Below are 23,408 nucleotides of genomic sequence, written 5' to 3'. Positions count from 1 at the left end.
AAAAAATAAAACACCAACACAAATTAAACTTTAAAATCGCAAAGTCATTATTGAGAAATAACTCCGCTTGCGCTCCTCTTCAGAAAAGGCGTCCGGGCGACGATCCATCGGGCGGTGCTCGATTTCTCTTCCCTGGCTATCTCCTATAAGGAAGGCAGGGAGGAGAAATCGAGGGCCGCACAATGGATCGCCCGATCACTTTCTAAAGAGGAGCACAAGCGAAGATTTGGTTAGTTATTTCTTAATAAAGACTTTGCGATTTTAAAGTTTAATTAGTGTTGGTGGTTTTTTTTCGATCTATACAAACAAATTATTATTTATTTATTTTAAATTGTTTCTGGTCGTTTAACAGAGATGATGGTATTTCTAATTCTGACAGCAGCTGCAGGGGTATGCTATACAGAAGATTGACAATATTCTTTGTGCCAAACCCTGCTTTATATAACAAATGCAGGCACAACTTGCCCTATGTATTTTAGTGGTTATTCATCAGGAATATACAAGATTCAAAGAATTCCGCTATTTTTGAAAATTGTGTTGCCCAAAATTATGTTTTCCACATTTTGGTATCAGCTCTTCTAAATTATAGGACTGAAAATAACCAACATTTTGATTGAATATGTTTAGCACAGACCAAGTCCAGGAAGAGCATTCTTCCTAATGTTATAACAAACCATGTCTCTTAGGATAATTTTAATGAATCAATACTGAGAGATGTATTTGCATATTCATAAAACACAGAAGAATACTATGGGTCTGTAATCACAGAGACCATCCTTGATCATAGTAAAGATATATAAGAAATATAAGAATGTACAGATCTTTGCATGTAGAGATTTGCTACAAATAGGAATACTGTATGCAGCAAAGTAAATTATAGATCAGGGTTTGCTACCTGGAGACTTTTGGGCTGGATGTGGCCCTCCATTGACCATTTTAGATGACATAATTTTACGTAAATCTGGACTCCAATCAGTTTGTATAGTGAATAGTTAGGCCACTGTATGCAAAGAAACAACACTGATGTAGACAATGACATTTCCCAAGTTGGTCTGTGAACCCATTTCTTGAAATCACAACCTGCAATTTGCTGCACTCATACTATAAAGACACATGGATAGGTCAGCCTTTATCAAAGTACATGATAAGGGAACCAATTGTTCAGGGCACACTTCCTTTCTTGTTTATTTAAAGGACCAGTAACATCAAATAATTTTTTTTTAAATTCGTTAGTATACAACGGAAAAAAACACAAAGACAAATGAAACTTGTCTTTATTAAGAAATAATTTACCAAAACTCAGCATGCGCTCCTCTTCAGAAAAGGCGACGATCCATCATACGGCGCTGGATTTCTATCTCCTATAAGGAAGGTAGGGAGTAGAAATCAAGTGCTGCATAATGGATCACACGATCGCTTTCAGAAGAGGAGCTGAACATATTTTTTTCTTTAAAAAAACTTGATGTTACTGGTTGTTTAAATGAATGGGTGATCTGCAGTTTACTTTGCTTTAGCAAATTATTGGTGCATTTCGCTGGTTATCTATGGAGTAGCATTAAAGGAAAACTACTCCCCAAACAATGTAGGTCTCTATAAAAAGATATTGCATAAAACAAGTTAATATGTAAAACCCTATTTCATGTAAATAAACTATTTTCATAATAATATACTTTTCTAGTAGTCTGTGCCATTGGGTAATCATAAATAGAAAATTGCCATTTTAAGAAATAAGGGCCACCCCCTGGGATTCACTGTGCACACAAACATACAAAGACAAAATATACTTGTTAGGTCAAATGAGCCAATTAACAGACAGAGTTTTGTCTTTTGCTTCAACACTTCTTCCTCAGATCATCACAAAATAGTGGTTCAAGGCAAGAGATGTTAAAAGGCAAGATTTACTTAAATATATAGACCAGTTTGGTAAGATTCTTTAATGTGCTACTTAATATGATGTAAACTATCTGTTGATTAAGTGTTCATTTTGGGGGTATAGTTTTCCTTTAAACAGCCATACAGTGATTACTTCTCTCAGTCAGTACATGCTTACACCAGCCTACCACCCCACAAACCACTGAATTCTTATATTGTATGTTATTTCCAGTGAGTAGAATTCTATACGGCACAGCGCTAGGGTTACCTACATTGTATATTATTCCCAATGAGTAGAATTTTTTTAAGGCATAGGCCTAAAACTAGCTAGACTGTATATTATTCCCTATTTATTATTATTATGTGTAGTTATTAGAGAATATAATTCTGTAGGGCACAGTGAGTAGAATTATTTAGGGCTGTGCTGTCCAACTTCTGTGGTACTGAGGGACCTACATGGCGATGGGCCAATAATGGAAGCCATTGTATTGACCACTCCCCTTTTTTAAAATCACACCCACTTTAAACCACACCTATTGGGGGGGGGGCAGTTGCATAGCACTGCTATATGCATAGAACCAGGATTGGCTGTATATTTTTCCCAGGGAGCGGAGTTCTGCAGGGCACAGAAGTAGGATAACTGTATATACTTTCCAGGCAATACAGGATTAACTATTCTTATGATATACATTACTGAATGTTTTTTTTTTTTTTTTAACACCATGGATACCGTCAGCATTGACTAGCTTATCTATAAATGATTCTTTGGCTGTGTGCTGCATTTCTTGTTGTGTACAGATGGTGGTGCTGGTGCCCTGCAGTAGAGTAGATGCTAAATTGCCAAGTTTGGTAATAATCCATGAAATAAGTAGGCAGGAGCCAGCGGGCCATGTCTTGTAACCTTTGAGGTATATTAATGTACCCCCCGAGCATTCTCTGTCTGTCTGGATGAGCTTTGAGCTGTACAAGGGTGAGAGAGCTGCAAAATGAAGCTTCAAAACTAGATGGTAACAGCAGATCCGGCCTCATCAGAAACCCATAAATATTCTAAATGTGTAGTGAATGAGAGGGTTTCCGTCTGACTCTGCATAAAGAGTAGTGAGGCAAACTTGTGACCCAGGATCTGTGCTAGGGCTACATGCCTGTGACTGAAAGTACCAAGGTTTGCATGGAAGTAGCATATACACAGGGTGTCTTTGTCCAGAGCTGCTATAGGTGCAATAGCATAATAATAAAGGCACATACACTAGTGTATACATTAATGTACATTCAGCATTCTATTGCACAGTAAGTCACTGAGCACATATAAGCATGTAATCACATAACCACGGTGCAACCATACATCTCTTACAAGTAGTGAGAACGTTATTTGTACCTCTTCGTGTTAGCGGGACAACTTATATTAAATTGTCATGAAAAGAAGTCCGTGGAGCCTTTAAACAGACTGATTACCGTTAAATATCTTTCAAGGGTCGCATCTGGCTTAATAAGACCCCAGCTGGAGACCTCTGCTTAGAGGGCAGTTGTGGGATGCTGGCAGTTACATATCTGGAGGACTGCTGTTTGCCTATCCCTTTTTCCCCATGCCGTAAAGTTGCAGCAATGTTTAAAAAATATGCCACTTTTTCATTAATTAAAATTGAATTGGTGATTACATGAAACACTATTGCAATTCTTCAAGGGCAGCACAAAGCAATATTTGGATTGTGTATGTCTGCAAACTGCAGCTCCTTTAAGACCCATGTTGTATGTATATGGGTGAGAGGTACTGCAAAGGTTTATCTCTAGTATTGGTACTTGCTTGGGCTAAATACTTACAGCATTAATTGTTGTTAACGACAGCTTCCCTTCCAGCTTGATGGAGGTTCTACAGCCTTATATAGTGTCCTGCAGCCCAGCTCTCTTCTGGCTAGTACACTTTTATACGGGCTGAATTTGTATGTGTATTTGTGTGAATGCCATGGTTGCCTTTCTTATACAGAATGCTGTGCCCGCTGTAATGATACTGTCTGTGTTCAGATGAGAGTTGGGAGTCTTTCATCGTCCCTTATAAATCTTACAGCACTGAGAACTTCATGGCTTCTCCTGAAACAGACGTTTAACAGCAGAATTTCTCCATGAAACGGCAGCTTTCATTATTTATATAATCTTATTGCAAATTAACTGTGCGGGTAGAGGCAAAGAGGAAGCCAAAGGTGCGGATATGCTATGTAAACTGTAGCAACAGACTGGGGGAATATTATATGTACTGCTTGACTCAGGAGCTTATACAGTTTCTCTTTCCAAATCAAGTGACATTAAGCCAGTGCTGGAAAATCCAGCAATGTGGGGACCCCACAATTGTTACCCTATTATTTTTTTCCTGCTCATTAACAAATAGTTCACTTTATTCTACAGCTTCATTTGACCCCCCCCCGTATCTTGTTTTTTATCTTCATTTATCAAACCTCATTTATAAAGAGTTCAGTGCAGATTGACTGTTAGAAGAGAGTTAAGCTGGCCATAGATGTAAAGATTTTTAAAAGATCCGATCGTCACGATTATCTCAAAACGATCGTAGGAGTTGTCCATCAACTTAAAAGACCATTTGCCAGGAAAACAAAGGGTAGCTGCCTGCTTGTCCCTGCAAACATTGATTGCACTGGGACCGATAAAGATTTTTTAACATGGCCGATCAATTTTCCGACAGATGTCGGACGAAAAATCGTAAGATGTACGATCGTTTGAATCCCACTAACTTCACAATAATTTCGAAGGATTGGTTGGACTTAGCTAAAATCGGTCGTTCGGAAAGAAAATTCTTTGCGTCTATGGGGATCTTTAGAGGACATCAGGCTCTCCAGAGCACAGGGGCTACACCAAATCCATTGTGTGGGTTGCCCACCTCCTAATTTGAGAGGGGTGGGTTTACAGCACTGAGAGAATTGTGTTCTCGGAGATGCTGTGGGTGACTTTGTACCATTCTGAAGGTAACATCTTATTACTAGCGCATTTAAATACCCCCATTAATAGGAGCAATTAAAGAATAGCTCCATTTCCAGCAAATTAACAACCCGGAGAGGTAATTGCGACATAAATGAAGATAAATTTGTTTTAATGTTGCAAGAGAGGGAGCGAGGCTAGAAGAGAGTGTCAGGTTTTGGGAGGGGGGATGTTTTATGGCTACTGTAGGATTCATGGCATTGGCCGAGTGGCGCTCAGGGGTGGATTATCGCCTTTCTGAAAACTCTCTACATTTAATGTCACCATTAAAGGTGCAGTCCCACTAAATTTCATTTGGTCTTTTTTTTTTTTTTTTTTTTTGTAAAAACCTTGTGTACCTCTGTAAAACAGAATTTATACCTCATTCACGCTATCTTTGCTTTAAATTAAAAACCAATGCACTCCATATTTTCCACAGTACATGGCCAGCCTGGCATTTAACTGTCCTTTGCAGAAAGCTGCAAGCAAAATGGAATTTTCCGTTACATTCTCTGCTTCTATGGGCTAAGAGATGAATTAAGCATTGTGTAGCCAACTATAGGTTGAACGTATAAGCACAGAATATGCTGTGCACAGGAACTATCTTAAGATGGCCTTAGACGCAAAGTTGCATGAAAACTAGTTTTGTATGATTTTGGACCGCGCAGATGGTCCCAACATTTTTCATACCATGGCGATCTGTTTTGTCGATCAGACAAGTTAAAAGATTTTTTGACAGCTCACAATAATTTCTCTGCATGTATTGCCTATCTGACAATATCAAATGGGTGACTGTCACTAGTTTTTCTCAGACATATCTTTTGTATAATTGCTGTCATGGCCAGAACATATTCTGGCTTGTTCTTTTACTTCTGTATTTAATCTGAATGGTTATTTGCAGGTTGAGAGAGTTGGCCGTACGATAAGAGGCTAAAATCTGCATGTCTATGTCAACTTTAGTTTGCTGTACCGTCATATGGCAATATATATATTTCAAAAAAAGACCAGCAACACAGAGATATCTTGTGAAAAAATTCAAAATGTATCAAACTTCCATGAACAGCCAACGTGACGTTTTGGTCCCTGCTGCAACCTTTCTCATGGCAACCATGCCTGGGATCAAAATAAATATACAGGTATGGGATGCATTATTCAGAAACCCATAATCCAGAAAGCTCTGAATTATTGAAAGACTGTCTCCCATAGACCCCATATTATCCAAATAATCCAAGTTTTTAAAAATAATCTCCTTTTTCTCTGTAATAATAAAACAGTACCTTGTACTTGATCCCAACTAAGATATAATCAACCCTTATTGGAAGCAAAATCAGCCCATTGGGTTTATTTAGGTTTACATGATTTTCTAGTAGACTTATGGTATGAATATCCAAATTACGGAAAGATCCATTATCCGGAAAGCCCTAGCTCCCGAGCATTTTGGATAACAGGTCCTATACCTGTATATACCCAAAACAGACCAAACATTAGGAAGTGACATCATTACCATAAATTGCCTACTGCAGTAAAGTAACTGCACAGTGCTGTAAAGTGATATAGATCGTTTATATAGTTTCCTTAGAATGTTGAGAAACAAAAAACTTCCCAGACCACCAAATACATACTGTATGCTGCTCCAACAGGTATAACATTCCCATTTAGTTTGTACATCCCACCAAGCAGAATTGATTAACAGGATGTACCCAGAATTTCCTTGCTTCTTGTTCCCTGAGCATCAACCACTCCCTGGCAATTATTGTGAACGTTAGCATATGATTCTGCACTAGTACAAAGGCAGCTTTAATAAGGACATTTCAGAACAGAGCAAGAGGGCTGTATATTGTGCCAGATATATATCAGTATTCTGGTATAATGCATCTCAGTCTGTATTTACTATATGTGTGTGTTAGGAGAATGCAATGCATTTGTTACTTTTTATTTCTAATTTCACATATTAGAATGTTGCACCTTTGTGCTTATTGTAATGCTACTGTAAAGTACACCTACTGTAATACACTACCTTGAGACCCAGGAAAGGTATAACCTGGGACCCTCCATTCTCTTGTTTAACTTGTTGTTGGAACGTTTATTATGAAGAGGCCTGATCTCTTCAGTCACATCTTGATTGCTTCATTTCAAAACCATTGTGGCAGCATACAGAATAATTCTAACTTGTTGTTCCTCTGTGTTTGTTCTTTTGCTCTCACTCTTCTCTCATTCTTTTTCTTTTTTTCCTCTTTTTTGTTTCTCTACAGTGGCCCAGAAAATTGTAGCCACCCGTAAGAAGCAACAGCTCTCCATCGGACCCTGCAAGTCCCTGCCAAACTCCCCAAGCCACACGTCTGTCTGTTCCACACAGGTTTCGGCTGTTCACATTAGTCAGGTAGCTGCACTTGACATAAACAAACTGGGGGCCATATATGTAAAATGCGTATACACCCAACATACCACTATGAAGAAACGTTCAGGATGTCTAGACAATGTATGGTCATGGTATAGGTGAAAATATAGCCTGAAAATGAATTATTACAGTTTCATTACCGTTGGGCTGCATATTTATGTTAGTGCCATTGTTATCTTGTCAAACGACAGCACTCCAAAATTTATTTTCCTTTAAAATGCCTTCAATGATCACATGTCATGGCAGCAAGTTCAGAGATGCAACGTTTCGAGTGGCTCCCCAGTCTCTATCAAGCGGAGCCACTCAAAATGTTGCATCTCTGTACTAACTGCTCTGACATGTGATCATTAAAGGCATTTTAAAGGAAAAGAAATTTTGGAGTGTGGTTGTTTGACAAGATTTATGTGCAATTTTGAGGAGCTGGGGTGGATAAGCTCTATGAAGTGCACCCAACCCAGAAAGTCATAAACAGAACAAGTGCGGTTTGTTTGGAACTTTCAACAATAGAAATAAGTATATGTGAATATAGCGATTACATATTAATACTGACTGATACAGTGGGTAAAGAGGGCCCTGCTCATAAGAGCTCACAGTCTATCCCTGTTTTTATATTTTACTGTACAAATCCTGTTACATTTCACATGGAATTACACAAGAAGGTTTATTTATTGTGACTTCTTTACAAACTGTATATGTCTAATTTTTACTTACCCCATCCTTCACAGACCAGTAATGGTGGGGGCAGCCTAAGTGACTATTCCTCATCTGTCCCCTCTACACCGAGTACTAGTCAGAAGGAACTGAGGATCGATGTGCCCCCAGCAGCCAGCACACCTACTCCTGTGCGCAAGCAATCAAAACGGCGTTCCAACCTCTTCACGGTGAGCCTACACCATGTCACTTAGATTCAATGATCACTACCCAACAAGAAGTTACTCTTCTCTTCCAAGAGATTCTCGCAGGGAGTGCACTCAAGCTTAGGTGGCTGTAACACTTATTTATGGAGTGTGTGTGTATATATATATATATATATATATATATATATATATATATATATATATATATATATATATATATATATATAATATATATATATATATATATATATATTATATATATATATATATATATATAGTCATGTTATTCTCACTCGTCAGAAACTAGAAACAACACTAATGAACTAATTCATTAATTGCAGCCAGGGCTTAGTTAGACAGATGTGGACATTAACCATTTTCTGCTTCCAATTTGCAGAACAAAGCAGGAATCCCCATTGTGCAAGGTAAAGGCAAGTGTATAAGCCTTTCAGTTCTAATGCCAACTTGCATCTTTATCTTTCACAATTCTTATCGACATTTAGTAATTGACTGTCACCATTATTGTAACTCACATCACTGGCCAGCAGGAGGCAGCAAAGAACAAATAACTGTTGAACCTCAGGAAATTCTTTGTGACAGATATTTGCTTTAAAAAAACTGACAGACTGCACATTCCAAACCTTTCTTGCAAAAGGCTTAATCAGAATGATACCACGTTCACATTCCACCTTTATAAATTCTACAATTTTGTAATCCCCTAGTACACTGGATTACAGTGAATATGAAACGACCCTAAATAATTTTTAAAAAAAATGGATGTTTCAAAAAAAAAAAAAAAAAAATCATGATTTTCTTTTACATGCATTTTTATAAATAAGTCAGAATATAGTTCATTTAATTTAAAATCCGCAATCTTCATTCAGCCGCTTTAACCCATTCCGTGTTTAAGGGAGCGACTGTAAATTGAAAGGATGGGATGCAGGGAGCCAGACTTTCCTCCCCAGTGGTTGCTGTCCTGTGAGTAATGTTGCCGGGCAGAGTAATGGAGTGCAGCTGTCAGGGTTAGTTACTCTGCAGAGTGAGAGATGTACTGCTTTTGCTCATATTATAAATCTCTGTCTGTGGAGGGGGCTCCCGTAATGGCTAGAAGATGGTGGGGGACATAATGTAAGAGCCACTTTTATTTAGCGCTTTTGTCAGAGGCCCAGAGAGACGCTTTGTTCAATCGTTACTGCGAGGCAGGTGGAAGGAGAGGGCTGTTCTTTGGGGCATAGAAGCCAGAGTCCGGGCTTCACAGGGAATAAGTAGTATTATTTCCCTGTGATCGTTCTCCTGGCTTATATTATACAGCATTGAAATGCATATGTCAGATCTATACAGCTTAAACTATTAGAACAGCTTGGCCATATGCATTTCCTAGCCTGAGAAGTTCTCTGAAATTAATTTATTGGTTTCAAGTAGTAAAGATGAAACCTTTGATTTCTGAATTATAAAAGAGCATTTCAGACAAGCAATTTTTCCTAAATATCCAAGAGACTTACACATTCTCATTATTCTAAAACAGGGCTGGACAGCAGAGTATGAGTAAGATGCACTGCTGTGGAAGATGCCAATAAACTTGCCAGTTACATGGAACAGTCTGTTCCAACACATAGTTACAATATATTGCATAGTATGCAAGTGGGTATCATCACTTTCTCTACTTTACCCACTGCCGTGTAAGAAAGAGCATAGCATGTCTTGCTGGTGGAGTTTAACTGCCCAAAAAGAAGATGAATAGCTAACCAAATTACAAGAAGATGCTGGGGCATTAACAACTTTTCCCTCTAAAATACCATTCTAGATAGTTACTATGTTAAAGGGATTTTTTTTTTTTTTTTCAAAATGAACCAGTTAATAGTGCTGCTCTAGTAGAATTCTGCACTGAAATACATTTCTCAAAAGAGCAAACAGATTTTTTTATATTCAAATCTGAAATCTGACATGAGGCTAGACATATTTTCTATTTCCCAGCTGCCCCAAGTCATGTGACTTGTGCTCTGATAAACTTCAATCACTCTTTACACAAGATAACAGCTGTCTAGTAGATCTAGTAGATCTAGTAGATCTCAATAGTAAAAACCCATGTCCCAATGAGACACATTCAGTTACATTGAGAAGGAAAAACAGCAGCCTGCCAGAAAGCATTTCTCTCCTAAAGTGTAGGCACAAGTCACATGACCAGGGGCGGCTGGGAAATTGACAAAATGTCTAGCCCCATGTCAGATTTCAAAATTGAATATAAAAAAATCTGTTTGCTCTTTTGAGAAATGGATTTCAGCACAGAATTCTGCTGGAGCAGCACTATTAACTGATTCATTTTGAAAAAATTTTTTTTCCAATGACAGTATCCCTTTAAGAAGTGTCTTTACCTTTTTTATTAAAGGCAGCTGCAAGCTCCAATGCACCAATGGCATAAGATATTAATAAAAAAATATACTGGCAGCCTGTCAAGCTTTTTTATGTCTAGAGACTAGATTTACATAGGTTGGGTGCTAAGGCTGATGGGAGTTGACAGGATGCTAAGGTTGATGGGGTTAAGATAGTGCAAGCTGTGTATCCTTCCTGTAGCACACTATATAATAATGGAATCAGCTGGCCAATAGAATACAGGAATTGCCATCTTGAATTGATGTTTTTGTCTTTATTAGCCAAGTGATTAATTGGAACAAAATCATACCATAGGGGCCCGCACTCTTTTATATAGTTTTTATATATCTATTTTCAGCACCCACAAGGGATGAAATGAAGCGGCTGCTCTTAACGGGGGGAGCGCTAGTGAAGCAGGCGCTCTGTGTTTGTGGAGGTTTTAACGGGATTTGAACTTTTGCTTTTTAGTCTCGCAAAGGGAGCGACCCAGACAAAGATAAGAAAGGTCTAGAGAGCAGAGCAGACAGCATCGGCAGCGGGCGAGCAATACCAATTAAACAGGTAAGTTTCCTCTCGGCCCCCGCCTCCCACCGCCAAGCTCCAGTGTGTAATTAGAGGAGCCCACGCTCGGGGTCTCGTTTCCGAGCCCCCCGCTCTCCAAGCTGTGTTTGATGCTCCCCCTCCCTGAATGTGCAAGAGTTGCTCACTTGACATCAATTAGGCACGAATCCTGCGCACATTAAAATAGGATCATTAGGATAAGGAGTTGGTGTGAGAGCGGGAGGGGAGCTGCCATGTGACAACAGACCCTAATGAAGTGAGCTGTTCAGGGGGAGGCAGCTAGGCCCAGGCAGCTTCAAAGTAACGCTTTTGTGCAGGAGTCTTTGATTGGGCCTCTCTGCGCCTGTCTGCGGGGGGGGAAAGAAAACCCCCTCTGATAACCGCGAACAGGCTTGATTTGGCTGCTAATCTGAGCCCCCCTCCGATGGCCGGCAGGCAATTAGCCACACAGAACGTGTCAACTGCAAGACCCTGTTTGTAATTTGCTAATGAAGTACTTGTACCTTTTGATTAGGTTCAGTTTCATTTAGGCCTCCATTACCCAAGCGAGCGTTTACAGCTCTAATGAACGGCCTTAATTAATCCTTTCTGGTGACTTGCTGTGGGAAGGGTGGGAAGGCAGAGCGAGCAGGAACCTTGGCTGGGAAATGTTAGCCCAGGAGCAGCCGTCACTAGCCTAAATGCTTTGGTGTAGATTCACAACATATAACAAGCCAAGCAGGCATGGCACAGCAAGCAGGAGCCATTCCATTGAATAAGGATTCCAGCTTCACTCTCACTAGGAATTCCACTCTCATGTCTTCTGCAGTGACCCAGGACTTCCAAACTGCACTTTCATAAACGCATAGGAGATGTAAATATGTTGTGTACACCTTTACCTGCTGGGATATCATCTATGCAGTTCTGCTTGTGATGCTACCTGTTGGCTAAATCCCTATTATCTTATTACACAGGTGCCTGTTATAGCAGATAACTGGTAATATAACATTAGTAAATACTGTATGTGCACTCAAGTCTTCCATTTTCCTATCATTCCTAGTTTGTCCCCACTATAGTTGTCTTGTATGATAGGTGGATGGATTGACCCATCGTTTCTTAAACTGCATTCAGAATGCAGAATCCAGAATAAAGTTACATTTGCTTTTACACTAGGGTATTTCCTAGATATTCATGAAACCCATAATAGGCAAAACGAAGGATTTATTATTTGTGTGTAAAATTTCTCAAACCTGGTGTTGTATTTGGTCTTCTTTTAGTCCTTAGTTTGCCATCTTACAATCACCTTAACAGCTATACAGGAAAGCAATAATCTCTGCAGGCCAGAAGCTGTGACCTCCTAATCTTCTTTTAATGCTAAGTTTTGATTAAAACATATTGTAAATGTATTGTCTTTTATACCAAGTATATCAAGGTGACCCCTTGTCCTAACAATGCCCTATTTAAAACCATTTTGAAAATTACAAATTTTTTTGACATTTGTAACTGAAGTTACAGTCATATGAAAAAGTTTGGGAACCCCTCTTAATTCTTTGAAGTTTTGTTTATCATTGGCTTAGTTTTCAAAGTAGCAACTTCCTTTTAATATATAACATGCCTTATGGAAAGTAATATTTCAGCAATGACATAAAGTTTAACAGAAAATATTCAATATGCATCATAACAAAATTGGACAGGGGCATGAATTTGGGCACCCAACAGAGATATTACATCAATACTTAGTTGAGCCTCCGTTTGCAAATGTAACAGCTTCTAGATGCATCCTATAGCCTTTGACGAGTGTGTCTGGATTCTGGGGCGGTATTTTTGACCATTCGTCCATACTAAATCTCTCTAGTTCATTTACATTTGAAGGCTGCTGAGCATGGACAGCCTGCTTCAAATCATCCCATAGATTTTCCATGATATTCAAGTCTGGGGACTGTGACGGCCATTCCAGAATATTGTACTTCTCACTCTGCATAAATGACTTTGTAGATTTCAAAGTGTGTTTAGAGACCTGGGTTTTACAGCAACTGTGCCTGTGGCCTCCATTTCCTGATTACATTCCTTACAGTTGAAACTGACAGTTTAAACCTCTGAGATAGCTTTTTGTAGCCTTCCCCTAAACCATGATACTGAACAATCTTTGTTTTCAGATCTTTTGAGAGTTGCTTTGAGGATCCCATGCTGTCACTCTTCAGAGGAGAGTCAAACAGAAGCAGAACTTGCAATTTGCAACCTTAAATACCTTTTCTCATGATTGGACACACCTGCCTATGAAGTTCAAGGCTTAACGAGCTAATCCAACCAATTTGCTGTTGTCCGTAATCAGTATTGAGCAGTTACATACATTCAAATTAGCAAAATTACAATCTGGTACCCACATTTTTGCACAGACAGTTTTTCACATTTGATTTAATTTCATAAAACTGAATACTGCTTAACTAAAAATCTTTGTTCAGAAAACACCCCAGTACTCAGATGATCCTGGGAAATGAAAGACATACCACTGCTATCTTTTTTGTTGAAAGTGGAGAGGGGTTCCCAAACTTTTTCATATGACTGTGCAATGGGGATAAAACTAAGATATTGTTATGGTTTTAGAGTAGTCGATGGAAAGTTTTATATTGTAACATTATCCCAGAAACAGTTATAGAAGCACCCCAACCGGGATATTCAGAAAGGGGTAATGTTATATGCACTGCATTTGTTATATATTTGACGTGCATGTTAAAAAATGTGTAATGGGTACACTAAAGCATATTGCTATATCCAGCCAGGTCATCATTGCCTTTTCTTTCTCTGGTGTGGTGGGTGTCGGGATGGGGAGCTGTAAATTCTGGACTTTTGATTGCAATGGGAAGCAGAGGCTTCTGTGGTGCCATTTGCATAAATCTTGTTAATTCAGTGGCAGTTAATGAGGTACAAATGGGGCTGGGAAGGTTACATGCAGATCAGTGCTGGCTCATGTATCCGCTGCCCAGGCTTGTTTCCTCCAAACACCTCTGTCCTCTTTCTGTCCTGTGCTATCATACAGCCACGTAACTTCTAGTGACACAAAACACACTAATTGGGACAATTGTTTTACATACTGTACATTTATTTGCCACTTTTATCCCTTTGCAATTCACTCCAAAATAATAGGTGTGAACCTTGAAGGTGATCTAAGAAATAGTCCTTAGTGGGCTCTACAGCAGTCACATCTGGCAGTGCTGTAGGTTGGAGGGTGGTAATGGGGTGCTTAATACTAAAATTGAGAATACAAGAGGCATGTGCATATGCCATTTTTGTGCTTTTTTTGCAACCATTTCACCTTGAACCTGACTAAAACATAAATGAAAATATATATTCTTGTAAAATCCCCTACGGTTTTTTTTGGGAGGGGTTCAGTGTTTTTCTTACCCCCTCCCTTTTTTTTTGTACCTGTTTATATTTTGACTGATCTTTGAAAGCAGTTGCTGCTAGGGAGTGTGTTCTATTGCTGAGTGCTTTCTCTTTGTGACAGCTTCACTTTTGCCCAGTGATACAGGACTGTACGACACAGGCATCATCTCCCCGCCTGCTGTCATTGCAGATAGATCAGACCTCTGGACAGAAGTTTGTACGTCTCTTCTCAGTGCCTCGAGCCAGTGCCTGTGGGACAAATCTTTATTAAATGGGGCCCATAAACAGCTTCCCATTAGGAGCGGAATTGTATCACTTTGCCGCATATAATTTGGTCACCCAGCGTTGGTTGAGTCACAGAGACTCATTATGAGTCCTTGTGGATGGGACTGAATGCTGCTAACGATTGTACCAGTATAATTAAATCTTTCCAAGCACTCGGCAGCAGTGTCAACGAACTGTGAAGAAAATAATGTTATATAGCCAATCAAAAAGAGATACTTGTAAACTCATTTGAAGCGTCAGTGTGTGTTAGAGCCCTCTCTCTGGATGATGCTTATTGCTTGAGAAATTAAAGATACAGTTTTGTGCTAAGAGGCAATCCGGAAATTACATCCTGAATTAGTTGTTAATTGATTTGGTAATTCCCTGGAGTCTGCACACTCTCTCTCTCTCTCACTACATTTTTCCCCCTTTTGTTGCTTTTCGTTAAGTGTCTCTTCTCCCAGCTCCACAATCATGTTTACCAATTAGATGTAATGATAGGAACAGTATGTGTTTGTACGTTGGATGCATTGTGTGCGTGTGTGTGTGCACATTAGGTGCATTGTGTGTGAAGCAGTTTGTTTGCCTTTTTCTGAGCATGAACCAAAATAATAAGTGTATAGGGCTTTTTATAGGTGTGAAGATTTTTTTTTTCCAGATTCCTGTTATAACTATGTATGTCCCTGATGCTTTGTTTATATATACAGACTTAAAAACCAATACACCAGATGTATCCTCTACTGGCACATGTACCTTATTTAGTACATACTCGGCCAAGAGCAGTATATATACACTGGTAATAACACTTGTTGCAAGCTTACACAATGAATGCATTCCATTTTGCCCTGATATGGAATCTGGTACACACCTGTGTGGGCTTCCAGTTATATTTAGGCAGTGGTTTTTGGCCTTTTTAGGGTGAAGTCCACTTTGAGACCCTAACTGATTTTATAAGCAATCCGCTCATAACTAGGGTATATATGTAGACTGTGGCCATCACTTCCATAATAATTGTACATACCTTAATAGGCTTTAAGGTGTAGAAAGAAGCATTATTTCCAAATCTGTCCTCCACCAGCCAATGCTCTAAACCAATCTAAGGAGACCAACACTACAATTAGTTGGACAATAAAATCACAAATGTTTACTTTTTAAAATGCAATAAAGGAAGCAATCCAGCAGTCTTTCTTGCTATATTTGTAGTCTGATGGGAGACCGTTGATCTTAGTTCATGGCAACCACCCCACCAGGACTCTGCTCATCATGCCTACACTGCTAGTTTTAATGATTTGGTCCACCATTCATATTTATTCAGTTTACTGTGACAGGCACGTTGTGCTTCATATGTTCATTTAGATTCATAAGCATTGTTTACCGAACCTGTGTGACTGCTGAAGCTCTAACAACATCTGTTCCCCGGTGCTAATTAAGTGCTAATTACGACCAAGCTTTGTGTGATTGTCATTGGAACGGGCTGCTCCTTTTGGGGCAAAGAGAACAAGCTGAGTGTCGGTCAAAGGCCTATTAAGGGCCAAAGAAAGCACGTGTTTTCTGTCTTACACCTTGTCTTCCCCCACATTAGCCATAACTAGGATAAAGAATAGACATATAACTAGTCTGTACAAGAGGTGAACCAAGAATCACTCTGTGAAGTGGTTTGCCCTGCCTCTTATTTCACCTATAATATAATTCACGTTTGCCATAACACACCTAGCGCCTATGTGATCAGTGACGGTACAGTGGGAAAAGGTTTCGTTTTCCATTCAAAAATAGCCTGGAGAGTTGAGTGCAGATTGTTGCCCCGAGCCTGTGGGGAATAGACTTATCAGCTCTTGTTGGAGGAAAGTCTCATTGTGTGCAGCACATTTATCTCTTGCCTGTACAAGCATCATAGCAGCAACTGTATTAGTATGGAGGAAAGATTCTGGGCAAGGACCACCATTATGGGCTCACTGCTGTATTTTTGTAAATTGGCAGTAGTTATATTTTATATCCATGCTGTCTAACCTGAGGACCTCCAGCTCCAAGGGTGTTTGGAAGGTAGCTACAGTAAATAGTTCCCCCTAGTAATGAGTTGTGTTTATGCCAAAGACTGCTCAATCTCTTTGCTCTTTATGCACAGGTAACTGCCAGAGCCTGCTGTTTATGCCCTGTCAGACAGAGTGTAGAATTAGCTATTTCTGTTAGATCGAGCTTGTGTCTGCCCATTGCCTTTTCTTTGGTATTTACAATGCTCTCTGTGTATTTTGGTCTTCGCAGTTTATTTATTACTTGAGCTAATATGCATTATAGAGTAAAACTGCACTGCCTGGAATATAGATCTAGGACTCTCCACTCTTATCTTTGCTTTTTTTTTAAATTGCAGCTCTCCTTTAATTACCCCCATGACTTCCAGTGCCCTATGGGCATTAGTGCCCGCCACACAGCTCTGCCATAAATCATCTTGATCTCTGCTTAAAGATTGCACCTGGGCAGTATCTGAATAATTCACTTGTCTAGAATGGGTAGCGGATCTACAGTATGGTATACAGACTGGTGTGTAACCTGGAGTTACATGCAAAGGGTCTGCAGCTGTTGCTAAACTACAACTCAGCATTTAGGGAAGTCAGACTGTGTCAGTGGTATAAGCTGGAAGGTCAACACTATCTCAGTGCAGCACTTAAACCAGTATTTTGTATGTGTGTTTATGAACAGTTCAGTGTAAAACTAAAAACTGCTTAAATAGATAGGCTGTGAAAAATAATAAATGTTTCTAATATAGTTAGTTAGCCAAAAATGTAATGTATAAAGGCTGGAGTGACTGGATGTCTAACAGAACAGAACAATACTTCCTGCTTTGCCACTCTCTAACTCTGAGTTAGTTTTTAAGGGGGGTGGGGCACATTGGGACATAACTGTTCAGTGAGTTTGCAATTGATCCTCAGCATGCAGCTCAGATTCAAAAGCAACAGTTAAGACCCATGTGGTCCTCCCTCAAGTCTGGTTACCAATCAGTGGAAACCAAGAGAGCTGAAAGCAGGAAGTAGTGTTCTGTTATGTTAGACATCCAGTCACTCCAGCCTTTATACATTACATTTACTAACTATATTAGAAACATTTTTCATTTTGCACAGCCTATCTATTTATCCAGTTTTTATTTTTATACTGAACAAGTCCTTTAAGATGGCTGTATACAGATAAAAGCTGTGTACAAGCCTGGCCACCCTGACTGATATCTGGTAGAATATTGTCCAGTTGTCTAAAGGGCAGGTTTAAAAATCCCACTGGTCAAGGACCACATTGGCATGTTGAATTTGTCCTCATCTGAAAGGTTTCCATAGGCTTTCAGTATGATATGGTTGTTGCCCCCCAAGTCTTCTGTTTTGTTACCAGTAAATGCTATGATCAAAACAGCAGAGTTTTGATTGTGAAGGGGAAAAATCACTTTTGTTATAACTCTGTGAGCCTGTATTTCTCCACCAGCCATGTTGTTCACTAACAGGCAGTTAAAAGACAAGTTGTGTATTTCGTGATCACATCATGAGAAGGAGGAGGTAGTGCGCTAAAGGGCAAAGATGTAATCATGCAAATTAAGGAGAGTGCCCCACTGTAAGAAGCACGCATCCGCTAATGACTGATTAGGAGTAATAATGGCTTTTATGTCAAATTTAGACCCATCGATGCTGTAGGATAGTGAGTACTATTTTCATAGATCATTAGTGAATCTGCTGTGAATAATCTTTGCCTGAAAGTCGCACTTCTTCCATACTAAAATAAAATCTCCATTTGTTCCTGTTTATCACATACATACATTAGATAACCGATCTCCTAAAGAGATGCAGTTTCCACTTATTGCATGGCACAGAGGCTTCCTTCCTCCTGCGTTATTTACACTGTAATTCATTTGTTTTACTCTGCAATTGGCAGCTGACAGGCTGTAATTTCACAGCTTGTAATAAAAAGGTGTCTCATAATCTGCTTCATTTAGCAGCAATGCCTCTAATGAAATTAACTGCAGCCCTAATTATTCCCGTGAATACTAACGACCTGCCATCAGGACTCCTGCAAGAAGGACACGGAGGAGGGACCGCTCCTGTTGCGTTGTGCTTAAGGAAGTGAGGTGGGACGCTGTCCTACAGCCAGCATTATATGCAGCACGCCATGCACTAACTTGTAATGAGCACAACCCTTCCATCCCATGTTTACTAATCATCAATAGAGATATGCTGTACAAGGGACCTGAATGGGGTTGCATGGCTTTTCTGGCAAAAAGCCTTCCTCTGGGAAGCTTCAGACTGAGAGAGGTTCCTTTGCAGTATCTTATTGTATATTGTAGCAGCCATTCTGCCTTATAGTTTATCAGTATGCCCATAGCAATTGGTTCTTATGGATTCTGTCATGATTTTTATGATGTAGTTTTTATTTCTAGTTAACACTGCAGATAATTCACTCTACGATATAAGATTTCATTCCTGAACCAGCAAGTGTATTGTAGGCAGCCATCTCAGTTAATTTTGCTTGATCATGTGCTTTCAGAAAGAGCCAACACTTTAGGATGGAACTGCTTTCTGGCAGGCTGTTGTTTCTCCTACTTAATGTAACTGCATGTGTCGCAGTGGGACCTGGATTTTACTATTGAGTGCTGTTCTTAGATCTACCAGGCAGCTGTTATCTTCTGTTAGGGAGCTGCTATCTGCTTACCTTCCCATTATTCTATTGTTAGGCTGCTGGGGGAAAGGGAGGGGTTATATCACTCCAACTTGCAGTACAGCAGTAAAGCGTCACTGAATTTTATCAGAGCATAAGTCACATGACTGGGGGCAGCTGGGAAACTGACAATATGTCTAGCCCCATGTCAGATTTCAAAATTAAATATAAAAAAATCTGTTTGCTCTTTTATGAAACGGATTCCAGTGCAGAATTCTGCTGGAGCAGCACTATTAACTGATGCGTTTTAAAAAAAAAAAATTTTTTCCCATGACAGTATCCCTTTAAGTGTCACACTTTTATACAGGCCAGGGTTATGCAGCTTCTACTATGGGTGCCTAATGCATGTTTACCCCTGAACTCTGTAGTAACTGCAAAGTGATCATTGGCCTCTCTGTGTTTTTTCTTACAAGAAAGTATTTTTCTAGGTCTTTACATTTTGAAGAAGCTTTCTCTTGCTAACAATTAAATCAGCAGTGCCAGTTATGGCATCCAAGCACATGGAAACAGCGTTGTACCCCTTCTCTAATGTATAAACTTGATTTCTAACTTCTTCATGCCCACATGGGACTGTTCCTTCTCCAGCAGTATTTGAACTGGAGGAGAAATTCCACACACACTACCCCTGCTGTCTCCCATTGATTGAAAAAGGAAATTGCGGATAGCACGAGGACTGTCCGTTCTCTCCCAGAAAATCTGAGCTTGTTCAAAATGTTGGGGGGATTTGAAATGCACAGGTGGAAAATGGCCCCTGCATGACTTACAGAGTCATTTTTGCATGGATATAGTAACTCATAGCAACCAGTAATTGAATATTAAACTTTAATCTTAAATATGCTGTTGCATAAATGGCATTCAAAAATAACTTTTGCATTTCAGGACTGGACAGTGTGTTATTTCTTGGAAAATTGGTTAGTGGTGTGAATAGTCTTGCAAGGCACTCTCTTACTAAACTGTATGCTATTGGCCCATGCTCCTTCTTTCCCTCTGCCTGTATATTGTGCATCCCTTTTTTCTGCAGGCTGTGGCCTCAGCATCCCTCTGCTGTGTGAAACAGAAAATGTAATAGGGAGCCAAGCTTTATCTCTTAATGAGAGTGCTGAAGTAAGCGTTAGGTAATTGAGTTTATAATTAATTACCCAGAACCGTCATCAGATAACATGCTTGTACGGAAGATTTTTTTATCACCATATCTGTCTCTGAATCCCTGGGGCCTGCCCTTCTCTGTCCTTGTACTGCAGGCTCTATGTACTTATCTATGGCTGGGTCTGGTCAATGTCCCCTCCCTGTGTCCCCTAGGGGGGTGATGGATTAGCCTGAGGAGGTAACCAATTGAAGAGGTTCAGATTTATTTCAGTGATAGTTCCTCTTCTCAGTCCCCCCGTGTCCCCCCGTGTCACTCACAGCCTGGCCTGATGTTCTGCTGACATCTCCCAACAAAAGACCCCCGAAGTTTGGAGTCCATCAGACCTGATCCTCCCGAAACCAGCATCCCCTTGTTACAAAGGCCACCTGCAGTCCCATCTCCTGCTTCATTCCGACTAACAAAGCCACTCCAGATGAGCCCCATTCAGCATGTCTCTGCCTCTGGCCGTATCACTTACACATTAAAGTAAGAATCTCAAGCTTTGACTGATCATTCTGTGATTAGGGAACTTTATCTCCACAAACTCTACTCCCTCTCCTGGTTCCATCAGCATAGCTCTCTGCTATGTCATCTTTTCTTCGGACCACAATGTTATTTTGTTATCTTTGGTGCTCTTTTCTCCCTTTTATCTTGCTTTTGCCATCGTCTAATGTCACAACCATGGAACCATGACTTATTGCTTGTGGTATTGCATCCTCATTAACATGTAACAGGCGCAGGACAGCACAAGGCTCTTTTGGGCAAAAGGGCACAGTCACTTAATAATTGATAGATATTTAAAAACCATTGAATGTTTGCAAATTTCCTATGCAGGAAAATGATGGTGTATTTGCCAGAAATGTGAAGACCTACTTGCAAATGTCTATCCACATGTTACAGTAACCAAAAAAGTGCAAATCACATGACATTATGACACAGTGGGTCACATAGGGTAACTTAATCAGTGAATACACAACATTCACTGAGGCACATCAATCAACAAGTAAAAAAAAAAAACCCTTGTCCCAGAAACAGTTCAGATATATGCCTCCATACAGACATGCAGTCTTATTCTTAGCACCTTCCTTTAAAAGTGTCCTTCTCGGGGGCGTGTCCAAGATGGCGATCTGAACAGTCCGGTTTTTGAGCGGCTCCTCTCTCATTACTGATCCTGAGCAAGATAGTCACTTTATTTTGCGGCTTTGCCAACTGATACAGGTGTCGGAGAGTATGGGGAAACATACCAACCGGTCCAAGGCGGAGGGAACGAACAAACTGGATAAATATCTACAATCTTCCCAGCCTGACGCCGACCACGCGGGTGATCAGGACGCCGCCCAGGCCTCCCCGCCAGCAGATATGGCTGAGGCGCCACAGCGGCCTGCTGAACCCTCCAATACTGAGCTATTAACGGCTATAACCAGCGCACACTCGTCGACTACCGCCCATCTAGAAACTATAAAGATTGATATATCGCTACTGCGACAGGACCTGCAGAATTTGCGGGATAGAACTACGGAGGCCGAAACACGCATCACATCGCTTGAAGACACGCTGGCGCCTGTGCCGAATAACATCACGGAGCTGCAGCGACAGTTAGTGCTGCTTACCGAGCGAGCCGAGGATCTGGAAAACCACAACCGGCAGAATAACCTGCGACTTGTGGGCCTACCGGAACAAAGCGAGGGTAAGTCCCCTGAAGCGTTTGCAGAAAGCTGGCTAAAAACCACGTTGGGCGATACCACCTTCTCTCCCATGCTGGTGATAGAGAGAGCCCACCGCATACCCACGCGACCCTTGCCCCCGGGGGCCCCTCCTCGGCCATTTATTATGCGCTTCCTTAACTACAGGGATCGTGACGCAGCACTGGTTGGAGCACGGCGCGTGGGACAATTGACCATGAATGGCGTAAAACTTGCTTTGTTTCCGGACTATTCCCCAGCAGTACAGAAGCAACGCGCTTTGTTCCTGGATGTCAAAAAACGGCTCCGGGCCGCTGGGCTACCCTACGCGATGCTTTATCCAGCGAGGTTGCGGGTGGTGTACGAAGAACGCACACATTTCTTTTTGACCCCTGGGGAGGCGGATCGCTGGCTCATGCTCCAAAATATCGGGCGACCCCCCAGACGAAGCACACCGCATGACTAACATGGACGCAGCATGTCGACTAATTTGCGTCCTGCCAACAACAATGGATGCATTAAGTAGGCTACTAACGCGGCTCAACTGAGTGACTTCTCTGCTACACATTCTTGCTTCCTCCCGGCGGGCTAGCCCTACATGTTACAGTATTGCTGCGATGGTGAGCATCTGTGTGGAATTGGGATATCCTTGTATCGACACGCTTCGCGGTATCCAGCTGATTGGTTACTACGCGATACTATTGATGGTCCTGCTGGATTGTACCCACTCACAGTAACTCACTTCTACTACGACTCCTGAAGTTGGACTGTGGCAAAGACTTTGTTAATCTATGACGGGTACCACATTCCCCCCGAGGTCTTTCCTTCAAAATGTTGTCCCAGCTCGGGTACCATTGCCTGTGCAGCTTCGCTACTGGTATCCGGCGATCCACGCAGCGGATTCTATGCTCGTTCAGTGCCCTTTATTGGGTTGGCTCCTCACCTGGTTCCCCGGATTACTGGTAATGTACAATTTTTAGACTAGGGGCATGATGCGGTCTGAGACAACCGTGGATTTCGCTATACCCCTCGGGAGCCATTTCTACTGTGGCTGTGGCTACTTTGCTGGATGTAGTACCCAGCCATCTATAAGTTTCAGTTTGTTCGGAATAGCTGGCATGGTTGCTGGAGGTTTTTTTTTCCCCTTTTTTTTTTTTTTTTTTTTTTTTTTTTTTTTTTTTTTTTCACCTTGGCCTAATATCTACCTCCTTTACTACCTATTTCTCTCACGCACACTATTTGCTGTGCTCTGGCCGGGACTTATCTGC

The 23,408-nt window shown here is 40.7% G+C and overlaps 1 protein-coding gene across 7 annotated transcripts in view; it reads left to right on the top strand.

Moving 5' to 3' along the window:
• The window catches only part of LOC108703035 (arf-GAP with GTPase, ANK repeat and PH domain-containing protein 1-like), a 255,703-nt gene that overhangs the window by 158,956 nt on the left and 73,339 nt on the right, over positions 1–23,408 (top strand). For all 7 annotated transcript variants that reach the window (XM_041578782.1, XM_041578781.1, XM_018238943.2 and 4 more), the window contains 3 exons: positions 7,086–7,213; positions 7,957–8,112; positions 10,927–11,019. In XM_041578782.1, the coding sequence (XP_041434716.1) occupies positions 7,086–7,213; positions 7,957–8,112; positions 10,927–11,019 (377 nt within the window). The remainder of the gene's footprint in view (positions 1–7,085; positions 7,214–7,956; positions 8,113–10,926; positions 11,020–23,408) is intronic.

The sequence above is a fragment of the Xenopus laevis genome, chromosome 9_10S, assembly GCF_017654675.1.
Source record: "Xenopus laevis strain J_2021 chromosome 9_10S, Xenopus_laevis_v10.1, whole genome shotgun sequence".
NCBI lineage: Eukaryota > Metazoa > Chordata > Amphibia > Anura > Pipidae > Xenopus > Xenopus laevis.
Note: the sequence above shows the minus strand (reverse complement) of the source record. Positions and strands in the feature narration are given on the sequence as shown.